Source organism: Chrysemys picta, chromosome 12 (assembly GCF_011386835.1).
Source record: "Chrysemys picta bellii isolate R12L10 chromosome 12, ASM1138683v2, whole genome shotgun sequence".
NCBI lineage: Eukaryota > Metazoa > Chordata > Testudines > Emydidae > Chrysemys > Chrysemys picta.
The window spans coordinates 43,483,750-43,509,950 of NC_088802.1; the positions used below are offsets into that span (position 1 = coordinate 43,483,750).

The 26,201-nt window shown below is 48.9% G+C and overlaps 1 protein-coding gene and 1 long non-coding RNA gene across 3 annotated transcripts in view; one reads left to right on the forward strand and one right to left on the reverse strand.

Annotated features, from left to right (window-relative positions):
- LOC101954194 (uncharacterized) overlaps positions 1 to 23,393 on the forward strand; it is a 31,307-nt gene extending 7,914 nt beyond the window's left edge. The window contains exons 2-3 of the long non-coding RNA XR_006172380.2: positions 12,971 to 13,103; positions 16,409 to 23,393. This is a non-coding gene — a long non-coding RNA (uncharacterized LOC101954194). The remainder of the gene's footprint in view (positions 1 to 12,970; positions 13,104 to 16,408) is intronic.
- CDR2L (cerebellar degeneration related protein 2 like) overlaps positions 1 to 26,201 on the reverse strand; it is a 30,124-nt gene extending 3,923 nt beyond the window's left edge. Inside the window, exons 1-4 of one of the 2 annotated variants that reach the window (XM_024101774.3) lie at positions 25,239 to 26,201; positions 6,132 to 6,244; positions 5,046 to 5,194; positions 3,919 to 4,116 (exon numbers count right to left, since the gene is read on the reverse strand). In XM_024101774.3, coding sequence (XP_023957542.1) covers positions 3,919 to 4,116; positions 5,046 to 5,194; positions 6,132 to 6,244; positions 25,239 to 25,317 — 539 coding nt within the window. In that variant the 5' untranslated portion in view covers positions 25,318 to 26,201. The remainder of the gene's footprint in view (positions 1 to 3,918; positions 4,117 to 5,045; positions 5,195 to 6,131; positions 6,245 to 25,238) is intronic. The other variant, XM_005297456.5, reaches the window with a different exon arrangement.

A 26,201-nucleotide genomic window follows, 5' to 3' on the forward strand; every position in this document is an offset into this window, starting at 1 on the left:
CCCACATGCCTCCACTTTGTCCTGGAGAACCATCGGTAGAGGTGAGAGGACTGTTCACCCTCCATGATCCGTATTCAGTCACTAAGATTGCTGACAGGATTGTCAGTTGGGGCTGCACTTTTGTGACTTGGATGCTTGGTTTAATGGGATAACGTGATTTTAGTCAAATCAACAGCATGCCATCGCTGGTAAATAGTATCAATGGCCAATTAGGGTCTGGCTGGAGAATCTTGCCTACATGCTCGGGGTTCTACTGATCGCCATATTTGGGTTCGGGAAGGAATTTTCCTCCAAGGTAGATTGGCAGAGGCCCTGGAGGTTTTTCGCCTTCCTCCGCAGCATGGGGCGGGGGTCGCTAGCTGGAGGATTCTCTGCGACTTGAAGTCTTTAAATCACAGAATTTGGGGACTTCAACAACAGAGTCAAGGGAAAGGGGTTGGGTCAGCTTTTGTGGCCTGCATCATGCGGGGGGTCAGACTAGATGATCATAATGGTCCCTTCTGACCTTAAAGTCTATGAGTCTATGAGACCTTGTCTATATGAGAGTCATCCCAATTTAACTTAAACTGGCTTTGAGACTGATTCCGACCCCTGCACCGGTTAAACTAAATCACTCCGTTAGTTAAACCAGTGCAACTTTCTCATGCAGATAAGGCCTTCGCTTTTGGCAACATGAGTGACAGCCGCCAAATTCATTTTCCATAAGCCCCCTCACAGCCATTTCATAATAATATCTTCAAGGCACTACCAACTTGGGCTGAAAATACAGGGCTTGAGATTTTTCCTCCCTGGGCTGGTAGGGATTCATTGCATCAACTTTCTATCCTGGAGAAGGAAGGGGATATGAGCTAAATGCTAGTCACTTTGCTTCAGAAGTATTTGCCCACCTCCCACTCTCTGGTAGTGATTGAACATCACTGGCCTAGTGTGACGTTATTGACATAATCTGGGACCATATAGAACATGGTTGCAACCAAAGTCCTGTAATGGCACCAAATCTTTTATAAAGGGGGTCAAATGAGGTGTCTAAGACAAGGTTATGGTTTACTGGTTATGATTATGCTGTCTATATGTGTGTATCAATTTTGTAGTTGAAGTTATGAATATTGGCTCTATACTGTCTGTATTTCAAACTTATGCTATGCTTCGGTGACTTCCCAGACAAGCTGGTGTTAGCTCTGCCTAGCCTGCTTGATGGCCCATTAAGGAACATCAGCTATACAACTGACCCATTGAGAGAAGGCAAATATGCCTTGTAACTCAGCAAAGTATGCAGGAACTTGCCCATGTGACTCCAGACTCCATTTTGCTGTAATTTTCCACAGTAAGAACAAAGAGGTGTTCTTACACCTGGAAAAGACTATATAAGACTGATGCCTCGTCTCCATCTTGTCTTCAATCCTGCTTCTGACCTCTGGAGGACTTTGCTAGAAACAGAAGCTCTACACAAAGGACTGATGACCCATCCCAGCTGGGGATGTATTCCAGAGACTTGATTTGACCCTGCAGTTTATTCTATCACTGCTACAAGCCTGAACCAAGAACTTTGCCATTACTGTATGTAATTGATTCCATTTAACAAATTCTAGCTCTCATCTCTATCTTTTGTCTTTTATGAATAAACCTTTAGATTTTAGATTCTAAAGGACTGGCAACAGCGTGATTTGTGGGTAAGATCTGATTTGTATATTGACCTGGGTCTGAGGCCTGATCCTTTGGGATCAGGAGAACCTTTTTTCTTTTATTGGGGTATTGGTTTTCATAACCATTGGTCCTCATAATGAGTGGCACTGGTGGTGATACTGGAAAACTGGAATGTCTAAGGAAATTGCTTGTGTGACTTGTGGTTAGCCAGTGGGCTGAGACCAAAGTCTTCACTGTCTGGCTGGTTTGGTTTGCCTTAGAGGTGGCAAAAACCCCAGCCTTGGGCTGTAACTGCCCTATATTAAGCAATTTGTCCTGAATTGGCACTCTCAGTTGGGTCCCGCCAGAATGGCATCGTTACATCTAGTCAGCAGGGAAGGGTCTTAGTCCATTCCCACCCCTTCTGGTGGCACCTAGGATTGGAGGGAGAGGAGGAATTGGCAGTAATGGGAATAAAGTATACACAAATGTATTGCACTAGGAACCTGCCACCCATCTCCCCTTCCCCCTGTGCCAAAGGCTAACATTGTAAGCTGCTGCTGTGGGAATCTGTGCTCTTCAGGCATTTGGCTTTGCCCACCAAGGGAGGACAAAAGTGGGAGAACCTGCCCTGAAAAACTGTGTTGCCTAAAACAACGAAGTAGTAAAATTGTGGAATGTGTGTTGCAGCCTCTGAGCTTAACCCCACCCTGAAAAACAAACAAACAAAACTTGATTGTGCTGTTCTGTGTCCAGGAAGTGCCAGCTCTCCAGAAAGAGTAGGAGGAGGTTTATAAAATGAGGGTAATGGAAAAACATTCTTGCTGGAGTAACCCCTGTTCCAGTGCTTCTGTATCATGGAAGCTACATGAAATATTCTCCCCCCATTGCGGTCAGGAAATCTATTTTCCTTCTCCACCCCAATAAACACTCAAGTTAGAACAGATGGGAAAGGATAAAATACCATCCCTTCCCCTCTAGGGCTTGGATGGTGATGGGGCGTATTGAACAGATTTCCTAATTACTGTAGGACAGAGTGACCTGCAAACCCCAAATGCAAATTTAAAAGCCAAACTCTGCAGTGAGGCAATGTGGGTAAAGTACTACAGGGGCATGGTGGGAAAACAACCACATGGATATTGAGTAGACTTTGCCTGGAGGTAGATTATGCCCTTGTAACATCCCCTTCATTGCTCCAGTAGAAGGCCGTGCATTTGTATCCCCGGGCAGTGCAATGCTTTCCTATAGGATAGCAGGTTTATTGATTCTCTATTTAGAGAAGATTCCATCACGTAGGAAGCTGAGCAAGAAATGTCCCCAGGAGGTCAATGAATTAATACTGTGGCTGGATTTTAGACAGGGTGGGATGAACAATAACAACATATGTGTTTGTACAGCATCTAGCACAATAGGGGCCTGATTTATGATTGGGCTCCTGGGTGCTACTACAATACAAATAAATAAATAGCAGTAATATGCGTGCAAAACCCATGGCTGCTCTATTGTAGCTGCGGCAGAAGGAGAGGATGCAGGATTTCGCACTCCTCTATGTCATCTGTCTGGGTGCAGTTGATAGGGAGGTACTGGCTGTGGCATTTGCCCCACCAGGGAGCCTGTCGGGGTAAGGCCTTGCCCCCCTGTGCACTAGACAGTGGTGGGAGAATCATAGTGGGGGAATACTGGTTACAGCTTTTTAGATGTAGATCCAGCCCTGCTGCCTAACATGTTTCTCTACTGCACTCAGGAAGCAGCGTGCATGAGAAAGGTAGAATGACTCCAAGCAGTGCCACTTGGGCTGGGCACCTCCTTTCCTTGCCCCGGTGCAGCTCTATTTCATAAGAGGCTATATGAGGCCCCCCCCCAAGGGGTAATCAATCTCATGAGTCAAGGCATCAGCTAATATAGTGACCAGGAAGGAACCCTACCAACTACAGAACTGTATAACTGTGTGCATTGCCTGGGGGTGGGGCTCACCTTCCTCTCAAGCATCATTTATTGGGCTCAATTGCAGAGGTGAGATGCTAAACTGATGGTAAATGGCAAATCCTGTGTTAATATTGCTCACCTTTTTTAGAGTCACATCCACAGTGTTCCCTGACTTGTGCTACTCTAATGGACTGGGGTAGATAGGAATAAAACCTGCCCCCATCTCGTGCTGCTGGTTTTCCCCTTCCCCTCTCAGCAGAAATGCCAGTTTGAATGGGAAATGCTTTCCACATACAGTCCAGAGTAATTAAGGCAAAGGAGTATTTGCTGATTCCCAGGACCTCACTGATATTCCCATCGTCTCCGCACCTGCCTTTCCCTCTCTTGGCTTCATGGTGGTACCTGGGGCTCAAGCACAGCTCCTTGAGGCAGGGGAAGGTATGAATGGTTCGGCGCCGCTCCCTTTTCTCCCGCCGTATGCGCAGCTGCTCTAAGCTCCGCAGCTCCTCCACCTGTTTCTGCAGCTCCTCCACTTGGTTCTGCAGCCCCTCGATGGTCTCCGTCAGGCTGCCAGGGTCAGAGAGAAAGAGAGGTGAAGTGAGGCAACAAGGAAGTTTAGGCGCTCATCTGCCGAAGGTCTTGTTTAACAATCCCCTCTCACTGTAGGGGAAGAGTGCACTCCTTTGAGGGCAGATCCTGCATTCCTTGCATAGCCCAAAGTCCTAGACGGGGGAAATTTTGGGTGCACTTCTAACTGTGATGAATTCTGCCTGAGTGTTTTCTTTCTTGATTTAGATGAGGGGTGCCTCTGTGTGGAGGGGTCAGGTGGAGGAGGAGGTGGCAGACAAGAGCAATAATTTGGGATTCTATTCTTGAGTTAATTGGCTAGAACAATAACCTGGGAATTTGCTCAGTCCTAGGATATCTCAGCATTTAAAAGATTAAAGTAGGATGATGGCGAGTTTATTCCTTCTTCTCTTTCTCCCATAAAAATAAGAGGCAGAGACTGGCCAGGGATGGTTTCTACGCCAGTTGTGAGTTCAATTTGTAAAATAGTAAGTAGAGCTGTGACACTAAAGCTTTCTGCATGTATAGTCATTTTTAAAAGACGTGGTGTTGTACAAGACACAGTGTAACAATCTGGTGCTCACAAGAACTGACCTTGGCCAGGGTCTCCTTTTAGAAGGGAAATGTTATTGATAAACTGGTGTTAGCTGGCAGGGAATAACCAAGTCTGGGCTGCTCTAGAGGTGGAACTAGTATCCTAGTACTGATTGGTGGGCATTATTATCCTTTAGAGCTTCTTGACATGCCTCTGCTCCTGTAGTTCAGGGAATGGGGGAACTCAAGGTGTTTTTCCAAACACTCATCTGTTCTTGTTCAGGACTGCCAGTCATCTGCCCTACAAGGCAAAGCACTTTACCACACCCTGGTCCCCTGGTTACCAATCAGATCGCTGACCTAAGGAATCCAACACAAGCAGTAGGGAGCATTACCATTGTATCTTCTGCTGGGACGTCTTGCTCTCCAACACAAGCTTCTGATTAGCCAGCTCCAGGTCCCGTGCTGTGAGGTCCAGCTGCTCATAGACCTTAGCGTGCTGTTCGTTCATCTGGCGCAACATCTCCAGCTGTTTCGTCAGGTACTGCAAAAAAATTCAGGAGTCCATGAAATGTGAGGCGATCCAAGACCTGTGCTTGTGCACAAAGCCCATCCCTGAACCACCCACTTCCCTTTTCACTTTGTCATCAGGGGACTCGATCGTGCAAGATACTGAGATCACTCACTGTCCACTGACTTCCAGGGAAGTTCATGCTTTTGGTTCATCTGCCTAAAGGAACCACATTACCTTCATTCTTCCCCAGCCTCCCAACCGCTTTTCTCTGAGTGTCTGCAATGACCCCTGCTGGCCAAAGACCAGTGATGTGCTGCTATTAAAATGCTTCCTCTCCACCTGTGGGGTGGGATGAGGGACTGTGGAATCTATTCATTTATTTTCCCACAGCGTGAGATTTGCAGCCATTGCATTGTTCGCTCTTGTGTGTCCTCTCCCTTTCCCCCGCCCTGCATCTGTCTTGTCTTTGGGGCAGGAGCAGTCTCTTATTCTGCATTAGTGCAGTGAGTAGCACCATGAGGCTCCATGCTCAGATGGCTGCTAATCACGGTCACTAAGAACTGGAATCAGGCAGGCAGGCACTAGAATGATCGCACCCTTTCTATAACATTCTGAACAGAAGTCGGTTTGGGGTCTGGTTTAGGGACAGAATAAGGCTGAACACGACCTAGAGCCAACCAAAACAGAGGCTCCCAATTGGGGGGGCAGAGGGACCCTCCAAGCGTGGAGCCCAGACTGGCTGATCTGCTGTATTAGGACTTAATCCACCACTGGTTCAGTCCCTTCCATATGTGGTTTTAACTCCCCTCCCCCCTCAGCACATCCCTCCACTCTCTTAACAGCCTAGCAGGGCCCATTGGCTGCGGTGAGGTGGCTAAAATGTTCCCCGCTTTCTCACAGCCAAGCCCCTCAGATGGCGGCGGCAGCAGCAGCAGGGAGTTATCCTGGGCTTCGGCAGTATCTGTACCTCTATCTCCTGCACTTGCTCCTCATTGGTTGCGTACATCTGTTGCAGCGAATCCTCCAGCTCCTTATTACGCTCCAGCAACGTCTTCCCCAGTTCGGCTGCCAAGTGCAGGTCTGAAAAGTAAAAGGGACAAATTGCTGAGACTGGGGCTCCCTGGAACCAGAGGTCTGAATACCAGCAGGGCATCTGGGTAGAGCTGCTGAGGTGTGGGCTGTTCAGACGAGACCTTGAAAACCAAGTTTCTGTCATCTTTGCCTGGACATTAGGGCACTTCTGGTAATAGTTGTGGTTTGCCTGGGTACCTCCTGAGACCACGATTTTGCTCCTCCCCACCGTGGTGCCATACACTGTTGGTTGGTTGTCTGCTGTTCTCCATTTTCCAAATGTTGGCCGCATTTCAGGCGGCTGTATGTATACAGGGGCCAGTCCTAGAGTCCTCAATGAGGGCTCAATCCTCTGCTTCACCCAATTGCAAAGGGGCCAGCTCAGCCCCTGATGTAATATAGGGCAACCTTGAGGCTGTTCTAAACTACGTCCTACTTGCAATGGCTGGGGAGAACTGGAGCACAGGGGACTCTGGCCACGCCTCCTCAATGCAATTCCTGATGCAAGAGGGTTGTGTCCTGCCAGCGATACAGGTTTTATGCCACTCCTGGAGTCCCCATACATCAAGGGACTCCCCAGTTGGCTATTTAAGCCAGCTAGATGGCCTCTTTGTGCCCTAATAGGACTGTAGCAGGGCTCAGGATGGCGGAAGGAGCCCGCAAGGGCTGATCTCGCAAGATGTTGAGTGCCTTCCACTCTCACTGTTGAGGTCAATGAGAGTTGGGGTGCTCAGCACCTCTTAGGGTTGAACCCATAGTGTGTAAAGCACCTGGAAGTCCTTGGTGGGGGGCGGGGATCCTCAGTAAATATTTTTTCTCCACTTAAGGCAGTGGCTAGCCCTCCCCCAGCATCCCTTGCCCACGAATAGTGACATGAGTAATAAAAGCTGCCTGCAGCCTGGGGGAGACAGCGCGGTCTCTTCCAGTAGCCTCCGCACAGCTGTCTCTGTCATTGGCCGTCATGGCACCTTATGTCTGTCTGTGGGCATCGGAGGCAGCGGTGTGGAGTGGCTGCCTGGAGGGCAAATTGGCATTTGGCCACTTAACTGGTTCTCAAGTTCTTCATCCTCCAGGCATGTGATTCAGACACTTGGCTAGCTCCTGAGTCTGCCTGTCTTTCCAGGCGAGCCTCTCTCTCCTAGTCACTGGGAGAGCAGCAGGGGTAGCTGTCCCAATTATCCCTCCCTGGCGGGATGCAGAAGGGACAGTGCTGGCACTGAGGTGCTAATTGAATCCCACCCTCTCTGCTTGCTGTCACAGCGCTTTAATGAGCAGTCCCTCTGGGCGATCACTGCTGGAGTCTGTTACTATGGTAGGAGGGAGAGACCGGAGCCCCTCTAGTCCTTCCCCCCCCCCCCCCGCCTCAGCTTTCACAATGGAATTAGCGAGTTCCTGTTCCAAATGCCTTCCCTATGATTAGCTCTTATGGAACTGCACCCAGCTTCCATGGGGTTTAGATCTTGTGCTGGCGGGGCTGCGTCTAATATGCTACAATCAGGGCAGTAAGTTTACTCACTGGCATCTGCTGAGTTCCCCAAATAGGCTAGTAACTCTGCAATGTCTCCAAATCACTCACATGCTCGCTGTTCTTCCCCCTGCCCCTGCAGCCTTCCCGTGGTAAATAAAAACAAGCCCTTTGCCTTTCAGCCTGGTAACGCAGTGTTGCCAACTCTCACAATATTTCTGTGAGTCTCACAATAATTGGTGTTTTTCTGAAAGCCCCAGCTCCTGGAGTCATGTGATTATGTGAGACTCTCAGCTTTCATTTTAAAAAAAAGTGAATTGCTAACCCTCATGGTTGAAGAGAAAACCTTGAAAATGTAGACCCTACAGGCTCCAGCACCAGAAAGTAAATAAGATGAACTTCACAGTTTTATTATTTTTAACAGGGCTTTGGAGCAGAGCCCAGAGCTGGAGCGCGGAGCAGCTCCGGAGCAGTGGGGCTGCAGGTTTTTGCTTGGAGCTTGCTCTGGAGCCGGAGCCCAGTTCCAAAGCCCTGATTTTTAAAGTCTCCTTTTTTTGAAGGGGCTCATGATTTTAGAATGCTTGGGCTTGGCAATACTGCTGTGAATATGGGAAACTGGGCCCGATACACTTATATTTCCCCAGTACATTACAACACCCACTCTGGCCCTTAAATAACCAAATGTAGGATGAATTTCAGGATAGCTATGCTGTGGCCTAAAGCATTTGCAGCTTCTTCCAGAGGTTAATTTGACTTGGCAGTCGATTAGGAGGTATTTAATTGTTAGAGCAGGGGGCGGAGGTCTGGTCCACACTATGTGGTTAGGTCAATGTAAGCTGCCATGCGTTGTGAAACTGTCTTCACTTAAACTTGGCTCCCATTGACGTAAGTGCCTCTCTACACCGATTTAGTAACGCCCACCTCCCTGAGTGGTGTAGAGTCACGATCAATGTAATTAAGTCGACGCCGTGTCAGTGTAGACACTAGGGTGACCAGACAGCAAACGTGAAAAATGGGGACCGGGGATGGAGGGTAATAGGAGCATATATAAGAAAAAGACCCCAAAATCGGGACTGTCCCTATAAAATCGGGACATCTGGTCACCCTAGTAGACACTGCGTTGCTTATGTTGACTGTTGCTGGCTTTCCGGAGCCATCCCACAATGCCCCACCCTGACAATACAATCGATAGCAGCGCTCTTGGTGAGGGACGCACACTTCCAAACAAGGAGCCAAGTGTGTGCATACACAAGTGATTTAATAACTGCAGTGGCTGTGTACCGACGTAAGTTAGGTGGACATAATTTTGTAGTGAAGACATGGCCTGGGAGTCAGGACTCCTGGGTTGTATTCCCACCTCTGCCACTGATTTACCATATGATTTAGGGAAAGTCACTTAACCTCTCAGATTCCCCATCTGCAAAATGGAGCCTATGTGGGAAGAGTGTTTGTGTATGTGGCAAATGGCAATGCACCTTGGCTGGTTGTGCTGGGAAACCTCAAATTATAGACAGGGCTAGCTCTCTGGATCTTGTCCTGTACTGGTTGGCTGGCAGTCGCATCCTTCTCCCTTTTCCCTGCAAATCTGCTCTCCAGCCATGGATTGTCCTGTGGGGGTTAATCTGAGATCTGACCTTTTAATGACTATCAGAGTGACCAGGTCTGAGAGCTGCAATCACTGGAATGAACGTAATCAATATATCGGCACAACTACTGGTACGTAGACGACCTTCACCTTCCTTTAGCCATGGAACAGCCCCCAATTTCCAAAGTGCTCTCAGGGGACCGAAAGCCTGACAGAGACGGCGGAATGGTATATTAGACTCCAGCTGGGCTGGAGAGAATTGCTTCGCCTTCAGCTGCTTGGGCTGTGGTTAACCGCATTTTCCATTGACAATCCCCTATCCCTCCCCAGATCATGTATTTTTGCCAATCATAGACATGTTGCAAATCTCCTCCTATCCAGCCCGATCTGGTTGGCAAGGAAGGCACCCCCAGCACAGAGAAACCTGAAGAGGGGCATCCACGCTGCGCTCCGGGTAATGAGGCAAGAGACTCCCCCTCTGTGCGGGATTACATCAGCTCTTTCCCACCATATGGCATCCAATTTAATCAGCTGGGGTTGAGTTAAGTGGATTAGGCCACACAGGATCCTGCATCATAATTTAAAGGACCCTGTCAGCAATAATTGAACTAGAAAACAGGCAGTGTCTGGGGAGAGGTGTAAAGAGATTCTACAGCTCAGAGGCAGAAAACTGTCGTCTCTTCCCCCCACACACCCATTTTTTTTGAAAGAGAGTGGGTAAAGGGCCAAGAGATGCAAGGCAGGAAAGAGGAGGATCATCTGCTCTGGTACTTGTAACCTGACTCAACCCTACAGTCCTCCACCATCCAGGGACCCAACACAAATGCAGCCCACCAGCCGCAGTGCCATTGACCGTATTGCCTCGTCTGTAGTTCTTCTCAGATCTGGGTCTCCTCTCACCCACTTCACTTGGTCTCTTGATTGGCTCTTCCCTCCCACCAAGAGCTGTTGTGGGCACATGGATGTGCGTGGGCAGCCAGGGAGCTGGAGGCAGCTCCCTAATATCTTACTTCACATGGGTCCCAGCAGGACCTATGGCCAAGCTTGACTCCTGCTCAGCAGGACTCCGATGCCCCATTCCTTTTTTCTTAGCTGCTGAGACCTTGGAAACTGCTGCCTGTTTTATTTTTGCCCACAGATCATTCAGGGGGTGGTTAGAGTGTTACACAAGGATGTAGTTGTGTCCATCTCCTTGATTTAGCTGTTCTACTGAAACCTACCTCCACTCCCCTTCTGCACACAGAGTGCGAGACAACTCACCCCTTCAGCAAGTGTGAATTATGGTGCAACAATCCAGATACAAACTAAGGCTATGTCTACACTACAAAGATAAGTCGACCTGTGCTAGGCCGACTTACAGCCACCGCATTAATTACCGCAGCGGCCGATGTCCATGTTACCCTCCGTCGGAGGTGTGCGTCCTCACCAGGAGCGCTTCCACCGACTGAAGAGGGGCAGTGTGAGGACTCAGAGCCAGGGCTCTCAGCTCCATGCACTTCCCCGCCAGGAGCCCAGCTGCCCCCCAGGCTTCTCACCTTAGTGCTCCCAGCCAGGAGTGGAGGGGAAGCGGCCCAGGGCTGCTTGCCTTTGGCGGGGAGATCCGCACCGGGAGTCCAGTCAGCTGCTTGGCTCCCAGCAGGGAGTTAGAACCTCAAGGGCGGCAGGGCTCTAGGATAACCAGATGTCCTGATTTTATAGGGACAGTCCCAATATTTGGGGCTCTTTTTTATACGGGTTCCTATTACCCCCCCCCTTCCACCCCGATTTTTCACACTTGCTATCTGGCCTGGGCTCTGACTGGGGAGCCTGGGCAGCAGCCTAAACCTGGAGCCTGGGTGGCAACCTGGCTTGGAGCAGAGACCAGGCAGCAGCCCTGGAGTTGGCTGGAGCCGTCAAGAATAACAGCCAACAGCCAATGTGAAGAACCCACCCTAACTACACCAACATCAGCCCAGTGCCTCTCGTTGAGGTGCTCTTATGTCGGCATAGCAGGGGAGTTACATCGGCGGGAGGAGCATTTCAGACAAAAGCTGACTTTGGTTGACAAAACTGTGTAGTGTAGACAAGGCGTAAGGCTCTCTTGCCCTCGGTAATGGGCTCTGACATGGCCACTGCGGTTCACCCAGCACAGCTTCATTCTGCAGGGCCTCCTTTGGCCCCTACCAGAGACCTAGGATACAGCTACAGAGTTAAATAGGCATTGGTAGCCGAGGCTATTATGCAGATATAAGAGCCCCGGGAGGGAAGGTGTGCTTTGCTCTGGGGTTGGGAGATGCAGGAAGCTTATTGCAGATGCTGAGGGGTGCAGAGACGCTCTGGCACTAACAAGGATCAGGTTGTGTGGAGTGGCAGAGAGAAGGCCAGGGCTAGATGAGTGGAGGGACTGGGCAGGGGAGAAGGGCTCTGATTCTGAGGGGCCGCTAAGCTGAACTCAGGGCAGAAAAGAGGTAGCTCACTGCTGCCTTTTGAGTCTGCACCCCCTGGGATTCAGGAGGCAGCTGGGGAACATTCCAGTCTCCGGGATAAGTTAAAACTACTCCAAGGGTATTTCAGCAGCGCAGGACAGCTCTAGTCACGTGCTTAGGGTACCCCTACCCTGGGATCTGAAAGAGAGGGCAGTGTGGGGGTATTCTGCTGTCCTTATGCCTCATGGGGAAAACCCCCAGCGAGCCTCCTGCAGGCAGTGGGAGTCTTTCCACTGACTTCGATGGATGGTGGATCAGACTGTATGTCTGGGGCATTCCCAGGTGGCTCTTTCTGCCAGGGATCCGGGCATAGCCAAAGACACATTCATCGCCAGCATATAAGGGTTGCCATGAAATAGAATCGAACATCTCTTGGCCGCTCTGCTTTACACTGGCTGCTGCACCAGCCTGCATAGCGCAACCCCTGAGAGAGAGGGCACAAGGGTGACTTAATGTCACTGTTGCCCCCCACCCTCTGGGCTGAGTCTGTGGGACACGGACTCCGGTGCAGAGGCCAACCCCGAGGGGCATTTTCCTTCACCATCTGACAAGACATTGGTTTGTTTGGGGGATTTGGGGGTCTGATGTTTGTTTTGCCTGCTCCCTGCTGCTAGAATTGTGATCCTTTTAACTGTGCAGGGCTCCTTATTAACATGGCCTTACGCAGGCGGATATGATCCTGTCATACGGAGCAGGTAGTTCTGATTTTTTTTTCTCTCTTTACATTTAGATAATTGAGCTATTTAGGGTACAAAAAGCAGCCCCTGCACAAGCAGCGGGGCTAGTCACCTGCAATTCTAATGGAAGCCAAAGGGAGGAGCAGGTGCTTGGCAGCTTTAAACCCCCCCTCCCCCCACACACACACACGGACCCTCTGCTGCTTGTTGTAATGAGCCAGATTCATCCATCATGGAATTATGCTGAAGTCTAACCATTGACAACCGGGATCAAAGGGCCAGCTCCTCAGCTGGTGTAAACTGGTGTCGCTCCACTGATTTAAGTGCACTCCTTGGTCTCCAGGTGGAGCGTAAGGCCCTATGACCTGGTATCGGCTTTCTCCCTGTGCCATGCGGCCACAGCTACAGTCAACTAGAGCGCCTGAGTTGGATCCTCTTGCTAGAAGGGAGAGGGAACATCTGGCAGGGAGGGCTCTGGGACTCTGGAATTTGCTCCCCACCTCGGTCTGAAATAGGCCAAAGTTGGTGATTTTTTTTTTCCAGGCACGCTGTAAAAGGCATCTGCTTGAGAACATCTCTGGAGAAGGCTGAGGGTCTGCAACCTAGTTGCTGAAGATGGTAGTTGGCACAGATGATTTGAATGCCGCTGAGATTGAATTGAATTGTTAATTATACAGTAAGTACAAGGTTTGGGCACCAAGAGCCTTGGAGAAGCGTCTTTATCATTTTAAATCTAAATAAGTAGAATTACCCTGATTTACAGCAACTGGAGATCTGCCCCAGTGATTTTAATGGGGGTTGGTGCATTCGGGGCCCATTGCAATGAGGATCAGCTCCAGTGAGGCTTTGCATATTGTATTACCACGGTCGCTGCTCCACCACAGGCAATGCAGTGAGTCTGTACATTAAGAGCTTAGAGCTCTCAAGAAACCTTAACAATGGAACTCCCCAGAGTACAGCGAGACCAAGCTCCAGCTGATGGAAATCTGCAAGATGCTGAATAATCTGCAGTGTGTGTACTGGGGTGGATAAAGCTCTTGTAGGGGGAGGGTGATTCAGGTGCGCTCTCCCTGGGGAATTGCTTCTTAAATAGGTGTAATGTGTGGTGCAGTGTGACACATTTCAAAGCCAAAATAACTGAGGCAGGGATGGCAGGGACAGGTGGAGTAGTGCCAGGAGAGAGGGGCATGGCTTGACGTTCTGTTCCATGGCAACGTTTGAGGTTTTGAGATTTGGTTTAGTTTTGCGTTGGAATGACACCAAAACCTTTGGTGTCTGCAAAAATGAAATGTCTGGGGTTTTTTTGATCAAACCCAGGGCTGTTTGATTTGGGAAGGTGTGTGTGTGTGTCTGTCTGTCAGTCAGTCACCTGGCCTGTGGTGTATCAGATCCAGGATGAAGTCCTTGCTCTGCCTGACTTAGAGCAGAGTTTTTCATCCCAGATCACCGTATCTACCCGGCTGCATGCATGTGTGCACAGTCTTCCTCCTCCCCCCACCAACCAAAACCTCGTAGGAACTGATAAGTCTCTGCAAAATGGAAGTGTCCTGACCCGCTCTAGTCATTAAATCCACCAGAGGCAGAGCCAGCTCCCCCTGATTTCCCTCCTTCATCTCAAATGGGTTATAATGATCAGGAACAACCGTGATGCATATGGATGTCATTGCTGAGCTCATGAGATTTGCTGGGACTTTTTCTTTTGTCATTCCTTTTCTTTGTCCTTTCTTGGCCTCACTTGCTTGCCTCCCCAATACCCTGTTGTGTAGCCTCTGAGTTGGATTCCGCTATCCCCCAGCTTCTATGGCAGAGGCTGTTGGCAGTGGAAAATCTGTGGAGGGAGAGGTGGTGGTGGTGCATACCTGCTGCAACCTCCCCTTTGCCAGGAGTGGGAGCCAGTGCAGCCCACACAGTGAGCAGTTGGCTGGGGCTGGAGCATGGCTTGGGCAGCTGGGGCAGGGGGCTGAATATAAGAACGGCCATGCTGGGTCAGACCAATGGTCCATCTAGCCCAATATCCTGTCTTCCAACAGTGGCCAATGCCAGGTGCTTCAGAGCCTGTGTGTGACAGGCTACAGTGAAGCCCCAGCCACAAACTAAGGCCTGGCCTACATCTAAAACTTGGGTTGTCCTAGCTCCTTCGCTCAGGGCTGTGAACAGTTCACCATCCTGGGAGACATCGGTAAGCTGGCCTATGCCCCCAGGGTGGATTTACGACAGCAATGGGAAAACCCCTTCTGTTGCTGTGCTGCTGTAGTGCGTGTAGTGCAGACAGACCCTAAGCTGCTATCCTCCACCCAGTGGAAAACCCCAACCGACCTTCCCCGGGCACAGGGGCAAGGCTGGCCCAGGGAAGTATAATTTGCACCTCACTGTGGCAGCTTGAGTGAATCTGCCCCCTCCAACTTTTCCAGCATCTGTTGCTCACTCTCTCTTGCAATCTAACCCTCCTTCTTTATATTCCTTCCTTCTTCCCCATCTCTCTCCTTTTGCTAATGGATAAGAGAAAGAGCTTCTTTTTTCCCTCCATTAGCTTCTCTTTCTTCTCTTCTACCCCATGGAGAAATTCCCCTCTGAATGGTCACAGGTAGCCTTTCCTGGCAGGGGTCACTTTGGAACACTAACCTATCACAAGGATTTTCTCTCTCGCTTTGAGTGCCTGTGTACACACACGTATATAAACCCAGTGGGCCTAATCCTGCTCCTGCAGAAGGCACCCTGTGTTTTGGCACTGATTCCAATGGGAGCAGTGCCTTTCCGTGCCATTCTCCACCTCCTGTCTAAACAGCTGCTTTGTCGCAGCCTCTCGCCTGTGTTTGTCTTTTAGGCACAGTGGTTTCAAAGTGGCTCAGTGATTGGTCACTTTGACTCTCCGTTATCGGGCACCTATCATAAACGGTTCATAAAGAAATAAAAAGTCTCAGCTGCCCGGGAGATAAGAGGATGCTGAAACTTTCCTGGGCAGTGTCCTCCTCCAGGCAGCTCTACAGTGAAAGGAGAAGCAGCTTCCCTAGCCAGATCAGCTGATAAGATTTGCCTCCGGTTGACAAATTCTTCAGGGAGAAGCACCTCCGTGTAAACTACTAAGGGTCCATGTCGGAAGGTGGCCTGGCCTGGAGCATTTTCCTGTGGCAAGCTGCCATGTGACAAGTGCACCTGCCTTAGTGTCCCCAAAAACAGTCCGACAGTGTTTCTTAGGGGAAATGGCCCCTGTGCATATAAATCATAACAAAAGCCCTTCAGCCACATCCAGTATTCCCCAGCATCAAATACAGCCCTGTTGTCCCTCACCACACCACTGCTCCCCAGCACAGCCCCAACTCTGTCTGTCTTTTCCTGTCCCTGGACCAGCCCAGCCCCCCCCCCCAGCCCTTCAAACTGGAGCATAACCCTGCTCTTCCCAGTGGGAACCCCCACAACCGCTTTGCTGGGAGCATCCTTTCCAGGGGAGTATCCCTCACCCCCCCCCCCGGCCGGCCCTCTCATCGTTCCTATGGGTCCAGCTGTCCATCCCCAGAGATGATGGAGGGTAAGCACCTCTGCTGCTCCCCTGCCTTTCGCCCTCTCCAGCCCTGGGCTTGGGGACGCCAGCCAGAAACCACTTTATGCCTCCCTCTGGGACTCCTACACTCCCCTGCTCTCTGGCAGCTCTCACCTGCCCTTCCTGACTGAACCAGTCTGCTCTGATTCCCTGACCTTCTGGCGCCCCCAAGTGCTGCCCCACCCTCTTAACTGGTCTAATGGAACCACCTGCTCTGGCACAGGGGAGCTGGACCGGCTTCATTTACTGGGGCCAGCCACCCGGTGACAGTCTGATTCTCCTCTCCTTTACGCTGGTGTAAGTCAGGAAGCCAATGGAGCTGCACCGGTTTTAAGAGATTAATGCCCCTAATGTTGTGCTCGTGCCTCTGGCTGTCTATGCAAGTGTCTTGTACATTCTTCCTTCCCTTCTACTTCTTATTACATTGATTTGATGTCTTTCAGTTCTTCCGGCTCTCCCGGGCCATCGCCACCAGCCCTATTGTCTTTGCCTTCCATTTCATCAGCAAGAGTTGGCTCCATGCCTCTGAGCAGCATTCTTGCGGGAGGGGACAATGGATGCAGAGCAGTTAGTGGCTGGCCTCTTGATGAGTTACCACGCTGATATCCATGCTATTCCAGCAGCAGTCTTTCAGATGTGGCAAGCTTGGAAGCCACCTACCTACCAACACTTCTGCCTCTGATTGCCCCGTGTGCTCTGCCATATGACGACGGTGTATAGAAAGAGTCGCTTTCTTTTAGCACCGAACAAAGAACTTAAACAGAAGAATAAGGAAAACAGAATTATCCCTACCTTACCTTCTCTCTCTGCTACACCAGAGAGCATCTGCCTATAATTTCCCCTAGTACCCCTCCTGCCTGGCTTCTTGCTTTAGTTTTAAAGAAACAGTACACACATCCTCACCACATTCTTGCCTGTCATTTATTTCCTTTGTTCTCTGTCTTTTCACAGCCACATATTCAATGTCTAGAAGTCCCATTAGTCCAAAGCTACAGTCAGTGGCCAGTAGAGGAAAAGATGATACAGGGGGTATATGGCCAGAATCTCCGCTCTTTTGGCTGGGCTTGAGGGTCCCTTACTCACAGTTGAATCTGTGCCTCTCAACTCAGGCCATGCACAATCCTTCTAGCATAAGTTGTTCCAGGGTAGGGAATAGGCTATAAAGCCATTTCCCTCTAGATCAATGCTTTTCAGCCTTTTTTTATTTGTGGACCTCTAAACAATTTTGAATGGAGGTACATACACCTTTGGAAATCTTAGACATAGTCTGTGGACCCCACCTTTCCCCTCCCCCTGAGGTCTGTAGACCAGAGGTTGAAAACAACTGTTCTGTGATAACGACAACCTTTCGGAGACCCCTTAGACATAGTCTATGGCCTCCAACCACAGGTTGAAATCCACTGCTTTAGATTGTTAGTTCAAAAACAGCCTAGCAATTAGTATCAGCAAGTCATTATCAGCTGGAGGCGATTGAGTGACCTACATGAAATTAATTAGTGATCTCAGTCCAGTTCTTGGTGGACGAGCTGCCTGTAATAATGTATGAATTGTATACGTTTGTCGGACTGTTGTATGCAGTCTTGTTGTAGCTGTGTTGGTCCCAGGATATTGGGAGACAAGGAGGGGGAGGTCGTAGCTTTTATTGGACCAACATCCGTTGGTGAGACAGACAAGCTTTTAAGCTACACAGAGCTCTTCCTCGGGTCAAGTCTGACTGTTGTAAGAAGGGGTTATAGTGTGAATACAAGGGGTTAATTCAAGAAGAGGTTGGCTGCACATATGCAGGAAAGAGGAGGATGGCTTTAGATAGCCACCCATTTCCCTCTCTCCCTCCCCCCCACATTGCTAGAGCCAGCCATTTTGAAGTGTCACCTTTGACACCCTGCTGAGCTCAGTGGACCAGTTCATCAAGGGTGTGGGCAAGGGGTCCCTGATTGTAGGATCCAAGCCCCGGAAAATTGGGACAAAGGACTGTTTGGGGTAAAAAGTTCTCAATCAGGAAGGGGATGGTTGCTGATGACGAGTGGTTCTCAAACAGAAACCTGGGAAAAGTTTAGCCTACCTAAGACTCCAGGTAAGAGAGCTGTGTGAAGATCTTTAGTTGCTTTAAAAATCCTTTCCCCTTATGTTGTGCTGTGTTTCTACAGTTAAGATTAAACAATACTTCGTTTTGAGAGTGCTGTTTTGGGTCTCTGTATTCACTGTTGGTCACAGCTCCTAAGAGGAAGAACCAGAGGCGCCCAAGTCCAGTCACGTGTTGAGTAATCCTGATTGGTACATGCGTTACAGTAGTTAAGGACCCAATCTAGGAGCAGGAGGATCATGGGATTTCACCCTAAGAGCGATGAAAGCACAAGGCCAGAAACCTGAAGGGGTGCACTGAGACTGTAGAAGTGCAGCTAGCTCTGTAACCGTGAGACAAGCATCTACATAAGGAAAAAGACTGTTCCCCCTTCTTCCAATATTATTGTCCCTTGTGGTGGCAGATGTCTGGGACTTGCTGTTTGGCTTCCCAGTCCTGGAACAGAGGTTGACACAAACAACATGCAGGCAATACCTTCTTTCAGGAGTCTCTGCCCAACACCAATGCCGAGGGAGCAGCTCTGCCTCAAGAACTAACTCTAACCAGAGCCCAAGGCAGAGAGCAAATTCCACTGTTGCTTGCACAAGCTCTACCTCCAAGGACCACTGCCTCTACAGAGACCCTTGAATAACTTCAAGCTAACAACAACCAAGCATGTCTTCCCAGGACTGAACATTTGCTTGCATACTTAGAAAAAGAACTTGGAAGACTATGTGTAACAGCACCACATGACACCTACGATAACAATATTGCCATAACTGGCAGAGAGAGGTCAGAGATGACTGAATGGGCCTGGAGACTGAACCCTCTCACTCCTAGGACGGGGCATGTTACCAGGGCTGTAGAGGGGAAGCTTGCACTGTTAGTGGCCATCCTGTACCCTGCAGATGAGATCCCTGACTGGTGCAAATCGATACAGCTTCACTGAAGTCAGTGGAAGTTTGCTGATTTATACCATTAGGGGATCTGACCTATTTCTTAGATAACACAGAGGAATTCAGTCTCTAGGGCTATCGTCCAGCACCTTTTACAAAAACTAAATTCACTTAAAAAAACAAACAAACAAACAGTTGCACTAGGTGCAAGGATCAGAACTTTGAGGCCCTGCGCTCTTTCTCCTTCAGAACATTTTCCAGGCAATGGGGTGCACGGATGAAAGAGCAAATATAACACCAGCTTCTGCAGCTAAGCCCGGCAGGTTGCTTGGGTTTGAGAAGAGACTGCGTATTGCTACTGCACGTCGCCTTAAAGCCCTGAGCTGTGTAGATTTTCTGAGTGTGTCTAAAGGGCAGCGCAGCTCTAGCAGAAAGATGCATTCCTTGCGGTCACAAAGCTGCATTAAGTCCCACTGGTCAGAAAGAAATGTATGCTTAGGGGCTTCCAAAGGGAGTTGGGGGAGCTTGCTTCCCCCTTCCCCTCCTCATTTAAAACTCTGGTAGCAATGGAGGCTGGTGGCCTCTGAAAGTGTGCAAGCAAGGTGTGCACAGCAGAACATGTTAAGCAGAACTGTCCTATTATATGCAAAGGGTCTGATCACTGATGAGAACTCAGCACTTAGCAGGATTGAGTCCCCATCTTAACACTAATATTTGTTAAATATTAATTAAATATTGTAATTAGAACTAGTTTTTCTGGGCTGGGTTGCCTTGTTTCTAACTTAGAGCCTGATCCCCGCCACCTCATGTGGAAAGTCAACCTGGAAGCTCCCGTCGCCTTAGTGGGAGCAAGATTGGGCCTTTTGCCTTCTCGCTCTGAGTGGTTCCCCCTCAGTCTGCCACACTGGATAAAATCCGTCTCCCTGTCACCAGCCAACTCTGTCTGGTACTGAGGAAAAGTATGAAGAACCGAAGTCGTGTCCATGGGAGAATGGTACATCAGACTGACTGGGCTGTTTCTAAATGGTCAGTTGCTCTTAGGCTCTGACTTTCCTAGACCCAGTAATAATGTGGTCTGCTATGGCTGGAATGTCCTTTAGGATTCATACAGCAAATCCTCCAGGCACAGCTTAGCCAAGGAGAAATACCTCTGGTCAGCTGGGCTGGAGACGCAGAGAATCCATCTGGTTTTCCTCTCTTCTAATTCCTGCCTCCCACATCTGGAAATATGTGCCTGAATTTTAGCAGATGGTGTTGAAAGGAGCGTCTACGTGGGATTATGAAAGGAGATTCCTAAACAGATTCTACGTGGGGTCCTCCTACACCCCACTGCCCTGCCTTTTACAGCTGATTTGGGGATTTTTATACAGGGAACTTTTCAGATTCGGAGAATCTCAATTCTTCCCCAGCTGGGATGCAGAGCTAAATATGCTCCCTTTTCCACATCTTATCTGGCCATCCGGTCTGCTGTGCTGTGCTTGTTGTTTTAAGCATCTGATTTTTCAAGTGGCTCAGCAATTAGTCACTGAAAACTTTCCATTACCCAAAGACACATTCAATGTCACACTTATAAATAAATAAGAGAGATCCTGGGTCCTTCCAACTGTGCAGCTTTGGAGGAAACAACCACTGCAATCCAGGAGATCAGGTGATGCTTGTGACTTCTCTCCAAAGCTGTGCAGCCCGGGTTGTTGCATCAGGAGGGATGGAACTTGGGATGTCCTGGGCATCCCAGTGCAGTGATTAGTTCGTTCCTGGAGTGGTAGTTGCAGCTTTATGGACCACCATGTTTTAATGTAGACTGATAGAAAACTGGGGGTTGAGTCTCCTAGGCACACAAGGCGCTGTGGTTGTTAGTTAATGCAGACTCTAATCCTACTACACATCCCACATGTTTTTGGGTCCATGGCAAAATATAGGGCCTGATTTTTAGAGGTGCTGAACACTTGTGACTTCACCTTCAACCCTGTAAGTCAACGGGAGCTGTGAGTGCTCAGCACCTTGTGTCATTTTCATTCTGAGTACACCTCTATCTTGATATAACGCTGTCCTTGGGAGCCAAAAAATCTTACTGCGTTATAGGTGAAACCGCATTATATCGAACTTGGTTTGATCCGCCGGAGTGCACAGCCCCGCCCCCTCGGAGCGTTGCTTTACCGCGTTATATCCGAATTCGTGTTATATCGGGTCGCGTTATATCAGGGTAGAGGTGTATGTAATGTAATAAGCAATACAAATGTCCAGGGGAGGAATAAGGCAGGATACTTAGGCCTGGAGATCTCAGGGATGTTGAAGCTGCAAGGCCCAGATTCTGCACTGTGGTGAGGCTGCTTTGCACCACACTACTGGTGCAGAATGGCATAGTCTGCAAACCTGGCCATGAGAGGATCGCACTAATGTAGGGGGATGTGGAGTGGCAGAGATCTCGCTTAGTGGTTTCTATTCTACCCCCCTCCCTGCTGCCAGCATGAAGATGTGTCTGAGGGAAAGGGATTATGACCAGGGCTTCCTTCAACTTCTCTCAACCCCCTCTATTGCTGTGTTAGCCCCTTGAAACTGTTAGCAGCTGGTATAACTTAGAGCAGCTTCCAGGCTGTTCTGATTGACAGTAGGGGGATCTGGCCCAGGATCAGGGGAGTGCAAATGTCACCTTTGCAGCCTTCTTCTTGAGCTGCACTGTGTGCTTTTTGGCTGGAGATCTGAGCGAATGACCAAGGAGTCCATTGGGGGAGATGCAGGACTCTGAGGACTAGGGAGAGGGATGACAGAGAGGAGGACTTGTTTGGGAGGTCCATAGAAGGAAGATGAAGGAACCCTGGGAGAGGAGTAGAAAGAGCTGTTGGATTCGGTGTCCACTTAGTTAGAATCCAAGTGCAATTTACTTTGAATGCGTTTGTTTGTTTTTAGTGCAAATGCTATTTTAATGAATGGAAAAGGTGTCCCTTATTCTCTCCAGGTTGGGTTTTCTAATTCCAGCTCATCCTCACTCTCTGGCGCTCTCTCAGCACGGACCTTCCATGGAGCATGAGGTCTCTTTAACCACATCATCCTTTCCCAGCTGCTAGGGAAAGGCTCATTGTCCCCTCTGTCTGTGACTTTACTGTCAATACACTCCTATTTTATTCCTTTCTTAAAGTCACAAGCCACCTGCCCCAATATACCTTTCCCCAGCCGATGGAAAATGATGCTGTAGCTAAACTGAGCTCATACTGCATGTATCCTCCTATGGAATGTCGTTTGAGTTAAGACAACGTGGAAGGAAGCATTGGTGGAATTGGAGAGGCACAACCCAGAAATCAGTAGCGTCGTTTAAATTGTAGCAGAATAGCCTTTTTTTTTTTTTTTTTAAACCACACAGGCATCTCCAGAGACAAATCATAGGCGTGAAACAGTCCAATTAGATCCTCTGGTCCATCTCCCTGCTGGTGCTGGACTTTACCAGCTGTCAGATTTCAGGGCTGGAATTTGAATCTACACCTCTAGGGGAGATGGTGACCTTAGTACAGCCGCTTAGACCATTCTGCAGTGAAATCAGCTAAATCATGCATCAGAACTGTTTTGTCTGTGTATGAACGACACACATACTACAAGCTCCTTAGGGGTAGAGACTGAATCTTCTTATACGTTAGCACCCTCATGGCGCTTGGTGGATAATTAGCAATTACGAGGGTGCTTCAGAAAGAAAATGATTGGGGTTTTATTTTCTCTTAAAAAATAGATGATTTCAGCAACATTTTTAAAGTGCTGAGGGCTCCATAGGGCATATTGGGAAAAAAGCAGGTGCTTGGAGTAGCGCTGGAGTTGTGATTTACGCTACACCCTTACCGGTACCCAAGTAGTTAATAAACATAAGCATCACAGAGCTCCCAGTTAAGCTGCTCATTGCTTAGCAAACAGTTTTGGGCATAAATATAATAAATATTTGATGACACTGCTAAATCATGATAAAGTCCCAGCAACCAACGGATTCATCCAAACCGCCTCCACTCTCCTGGTACTAGTTTGCCTTTCGCCCTCCCAGCCCTTGCCCAAATAAATGGTCTTGTAGCATATCCTTTTATCATCTCATTGTCTGCCAAGCACTGCCTTTTCTCTGTGACCCATGGGCCGCTGGCATTCTGATCCTCTTAGTAATGCATAACGCCTAATAATCTCACTCCGTCTTGAGTTATTCCCCCTCCACTCTGCCACCTCCTAAGAACTAACAGCACCATGACCGGCGTGTTGTCATTGAAGATTTGACCATACATTATTAGGCTGTAACAAAAATGCTGTAATAGCAGTGTCCTTATTGAAGAGCTTTGTGCATCATGCAGATTAATTACTGTTGTAATTACCCTGCAGTACCATTTCATTGATTTCAATTAAGGGCTTCTGTGACTCCCTTTCAGAGTTAGCTTAGATACAAATATTTGTATATAGCCCCCACTTGCATAGGAGACTGCAAACCCTTTAAATGAACATTGTTTTCTTCCATCCCCTAAAAACTGAGGGCTGGATTCTGATCTCAGTTATGTGGGTGTAAGTCTGGAATCAGTGGAGTTACTCTGGATTTACACCAGAGTGATGGAGATGTGAATCTGACCTGGTTTTAAGATACTTTTAGTGTTGTAAATATTTTACATTAGAAATGCTGACTCATGAAACGGAGGCCGTTACAAGGCTAAAATAAACAAGCCCCTCATTGTTCCAAGTTTCCTACATTAATTTTTGTTTTTTTGGTTTGCATCTCTGTTCCATAGCAGGGCCTAAGTCCCTTAGGAGCTATGGGAAGAAGCCCCCAACGAAGTGAATCCTGGATATTCAAGAACCCATAATATTTATTCAGTTGACTAGTCTGGGCCACCCAGGTCCCAGTTTAGTTCAGGCATCATATCTTGTGAAACAGGTTCTGCTATCCAGCAATATTTCTCTTCCAGCAGCTGAGAAAGCAGAGTTGGAAATTGACTGGAAGGGCTCTGTCTTCATTGTTAATTCCTCAGCCCCTTCCCTTCAGCTGAAGTTGTGAAAACTTTAGATCACAACACCATCTACTGTGGTTATGGCTGACTAGCAATACACATGCAGCTGGACAACCTTATCAACTATTTATTTACAGTTGACTGTTAAAAACCCCAATCTTTGCATATAACACACACAAAAAATCACACTGGTGACCTTAGTTTAGTGTCATTGATTTTCATTGAGCAGAGACAGCCAGTTAAGTTAGTTCATGGGCCTCTGGTCTGAAATGGGAGAGCAGTTTTTGCAGTCATTTATTTACTGAAGTTTGACTCAAAATATGAAGATAAGCAAAAACAACAACCACCACCACCAAACACACAATGCCACGAACCACCCCCCTCCCCAGTCTTTAGGATGAACACTGTATGGAACAAATGCAAATGTTCAGGTGGAATTATGAACACAGACTGTTGCTTTAAAACAAAACTTCACAAGTGAATAGTCAGATTTTTTTTTAAACTTTTGCTATTTCACCCCCTCCCCAGTTCTTTGCTGCTTTCGAGGCAGATGGGTAAAATCTTCCAAAGGGCCTACAGGGCTAAGGAGCCTAAGTCCTATTGCATGTAGGCTCCTAAATCTTGCAGGAGCTTTTCGAAAATTTGCTATATGTCCTCAATTTGGGATAAGTCATTTCTGATTTTTGGTTGAACTGCCTCTCCTGACTCTCTCTAATTTAATCTAATCTATCTAAAGATTAAACAGTCTATCTAGGTTTTTTAACTTTCTGGCCTGGATTCTGCCCTTGCCAATCTGACACCAGTATAACTCTACTGAAGTGCATGGAGTTCCACCAGATTGACATCGGTGTAACGGAGCAGTATTTCAGAGGAGCAGCCGTGTTAGTCTGTATCCGTAAAAAGAACAGGAGTACTTGTGGCACCTTAGAGACTAACAAATTTATTTGAGCATAAGCTTTCGTGGGCTACAGCCCACTTCTTCGGATGCATACGAAGAAGTGGGCTGTAGCCCACGAAAGCTTATGCTCAAATAAATTTGTTAGTCTCTAAGGAGCAGTATTTGACTCTCTCCCTATATCCAGGGTTTGAAGTTTACCGTGGCTCTTCCCATGCACTATTAAATACCTGTGATGGTTGCATTTAGATTTCCATCCAGATGCTGGTATCTTACAGGCACCAGAGTTGATGGGATTTGAAAATAAGGAGGGGTGTGTGGGTGGTAGGGAACAGAGTATTTTCCTCCTAGAAAGAGGATTTGCTTCCCCCTTCACTATCCCCCCTGCAGCATGTCTGCACTCTGCACTTCCCAAAGGTCCTCCCCCTGGCTCGGATGTGGGTTCAAACCATTCCTTACCCTGCTCCAGGTCCTGCTGGTCGTACCAGGGCTCCTCTTCCTCACTTGGAAACTCCTCCATCCTGTCAGCGCTCAGCATTTAGCACCCGCAGCCCAGAAGGACACGCAGCATTAAAAAAACCAAACAAAAAAACCCTCCTGCCGTAAACCCACGAGAGGCTGGGAGCGTGCAGGGGGCTACTGCTGCAGCGAGAGCAGGGGTGGTTAAGGACTAACGCGGGTGGGGGGGATCCACTCCCGTGGCTCAAAGCTCTGCTCGCGGATGCGGGTAGGGACCGGGGGCCAGGCTGCAGGGCTGAGATTGGCCAGTATTGCCCGCTGACAATGCAGCTGTCCTGTGGACTGAGCTGCTACAGCTGGTACCAGGCTCCAAACGCGCTCCCTGCTCTTGCATCACCTTCTCTGTCCGTCTCCATCATCCATCTGCCCTTGTGAGGGGGAGACGAAGGGGCGGGGAGGGAAGGGGGTTTGAGACGTGGCAGGCGTCCCTTTCCTTCCTTCTGCTCCCAGTCCGACTGGCTGGAGGGGCGGTTTTGTATGGATTAACTAGGAGCCTGGAGACTGCAGGGGTGGTGGGTGTTTTTTTTTTTGCACCGGGATATCGGAGTGATGCACAAAAGAAAGAGGAACCTTCCTAGGCAGCTAGTTCCTGTTTCTGCAGCTCGGTGGAGACCTCTAGCATGGTATTGCTGCATGTAAAGCCATGCAAAGGGGGGGGGGGGGCTCTCCCTTCCCTTCCCTCTTCTTCCACCCCACACTTTAATCAGAGGCATTTCAGATGCATTTTAGCTAGGCGGATCTGAGGCGTGCAAGTCCCACCCACCCCTGCCTCCGAGGTAGCCCGCGCAGGGGCTGCACCCGGAATGGTGCCAGGCAGGCGACGTAGGACTATGCACATTCGAGGGAGGAGGGGTTGGCTCCAGCTGTCCTCACGGATGTTTGTTTGCAGGCGGTGGGATCGTG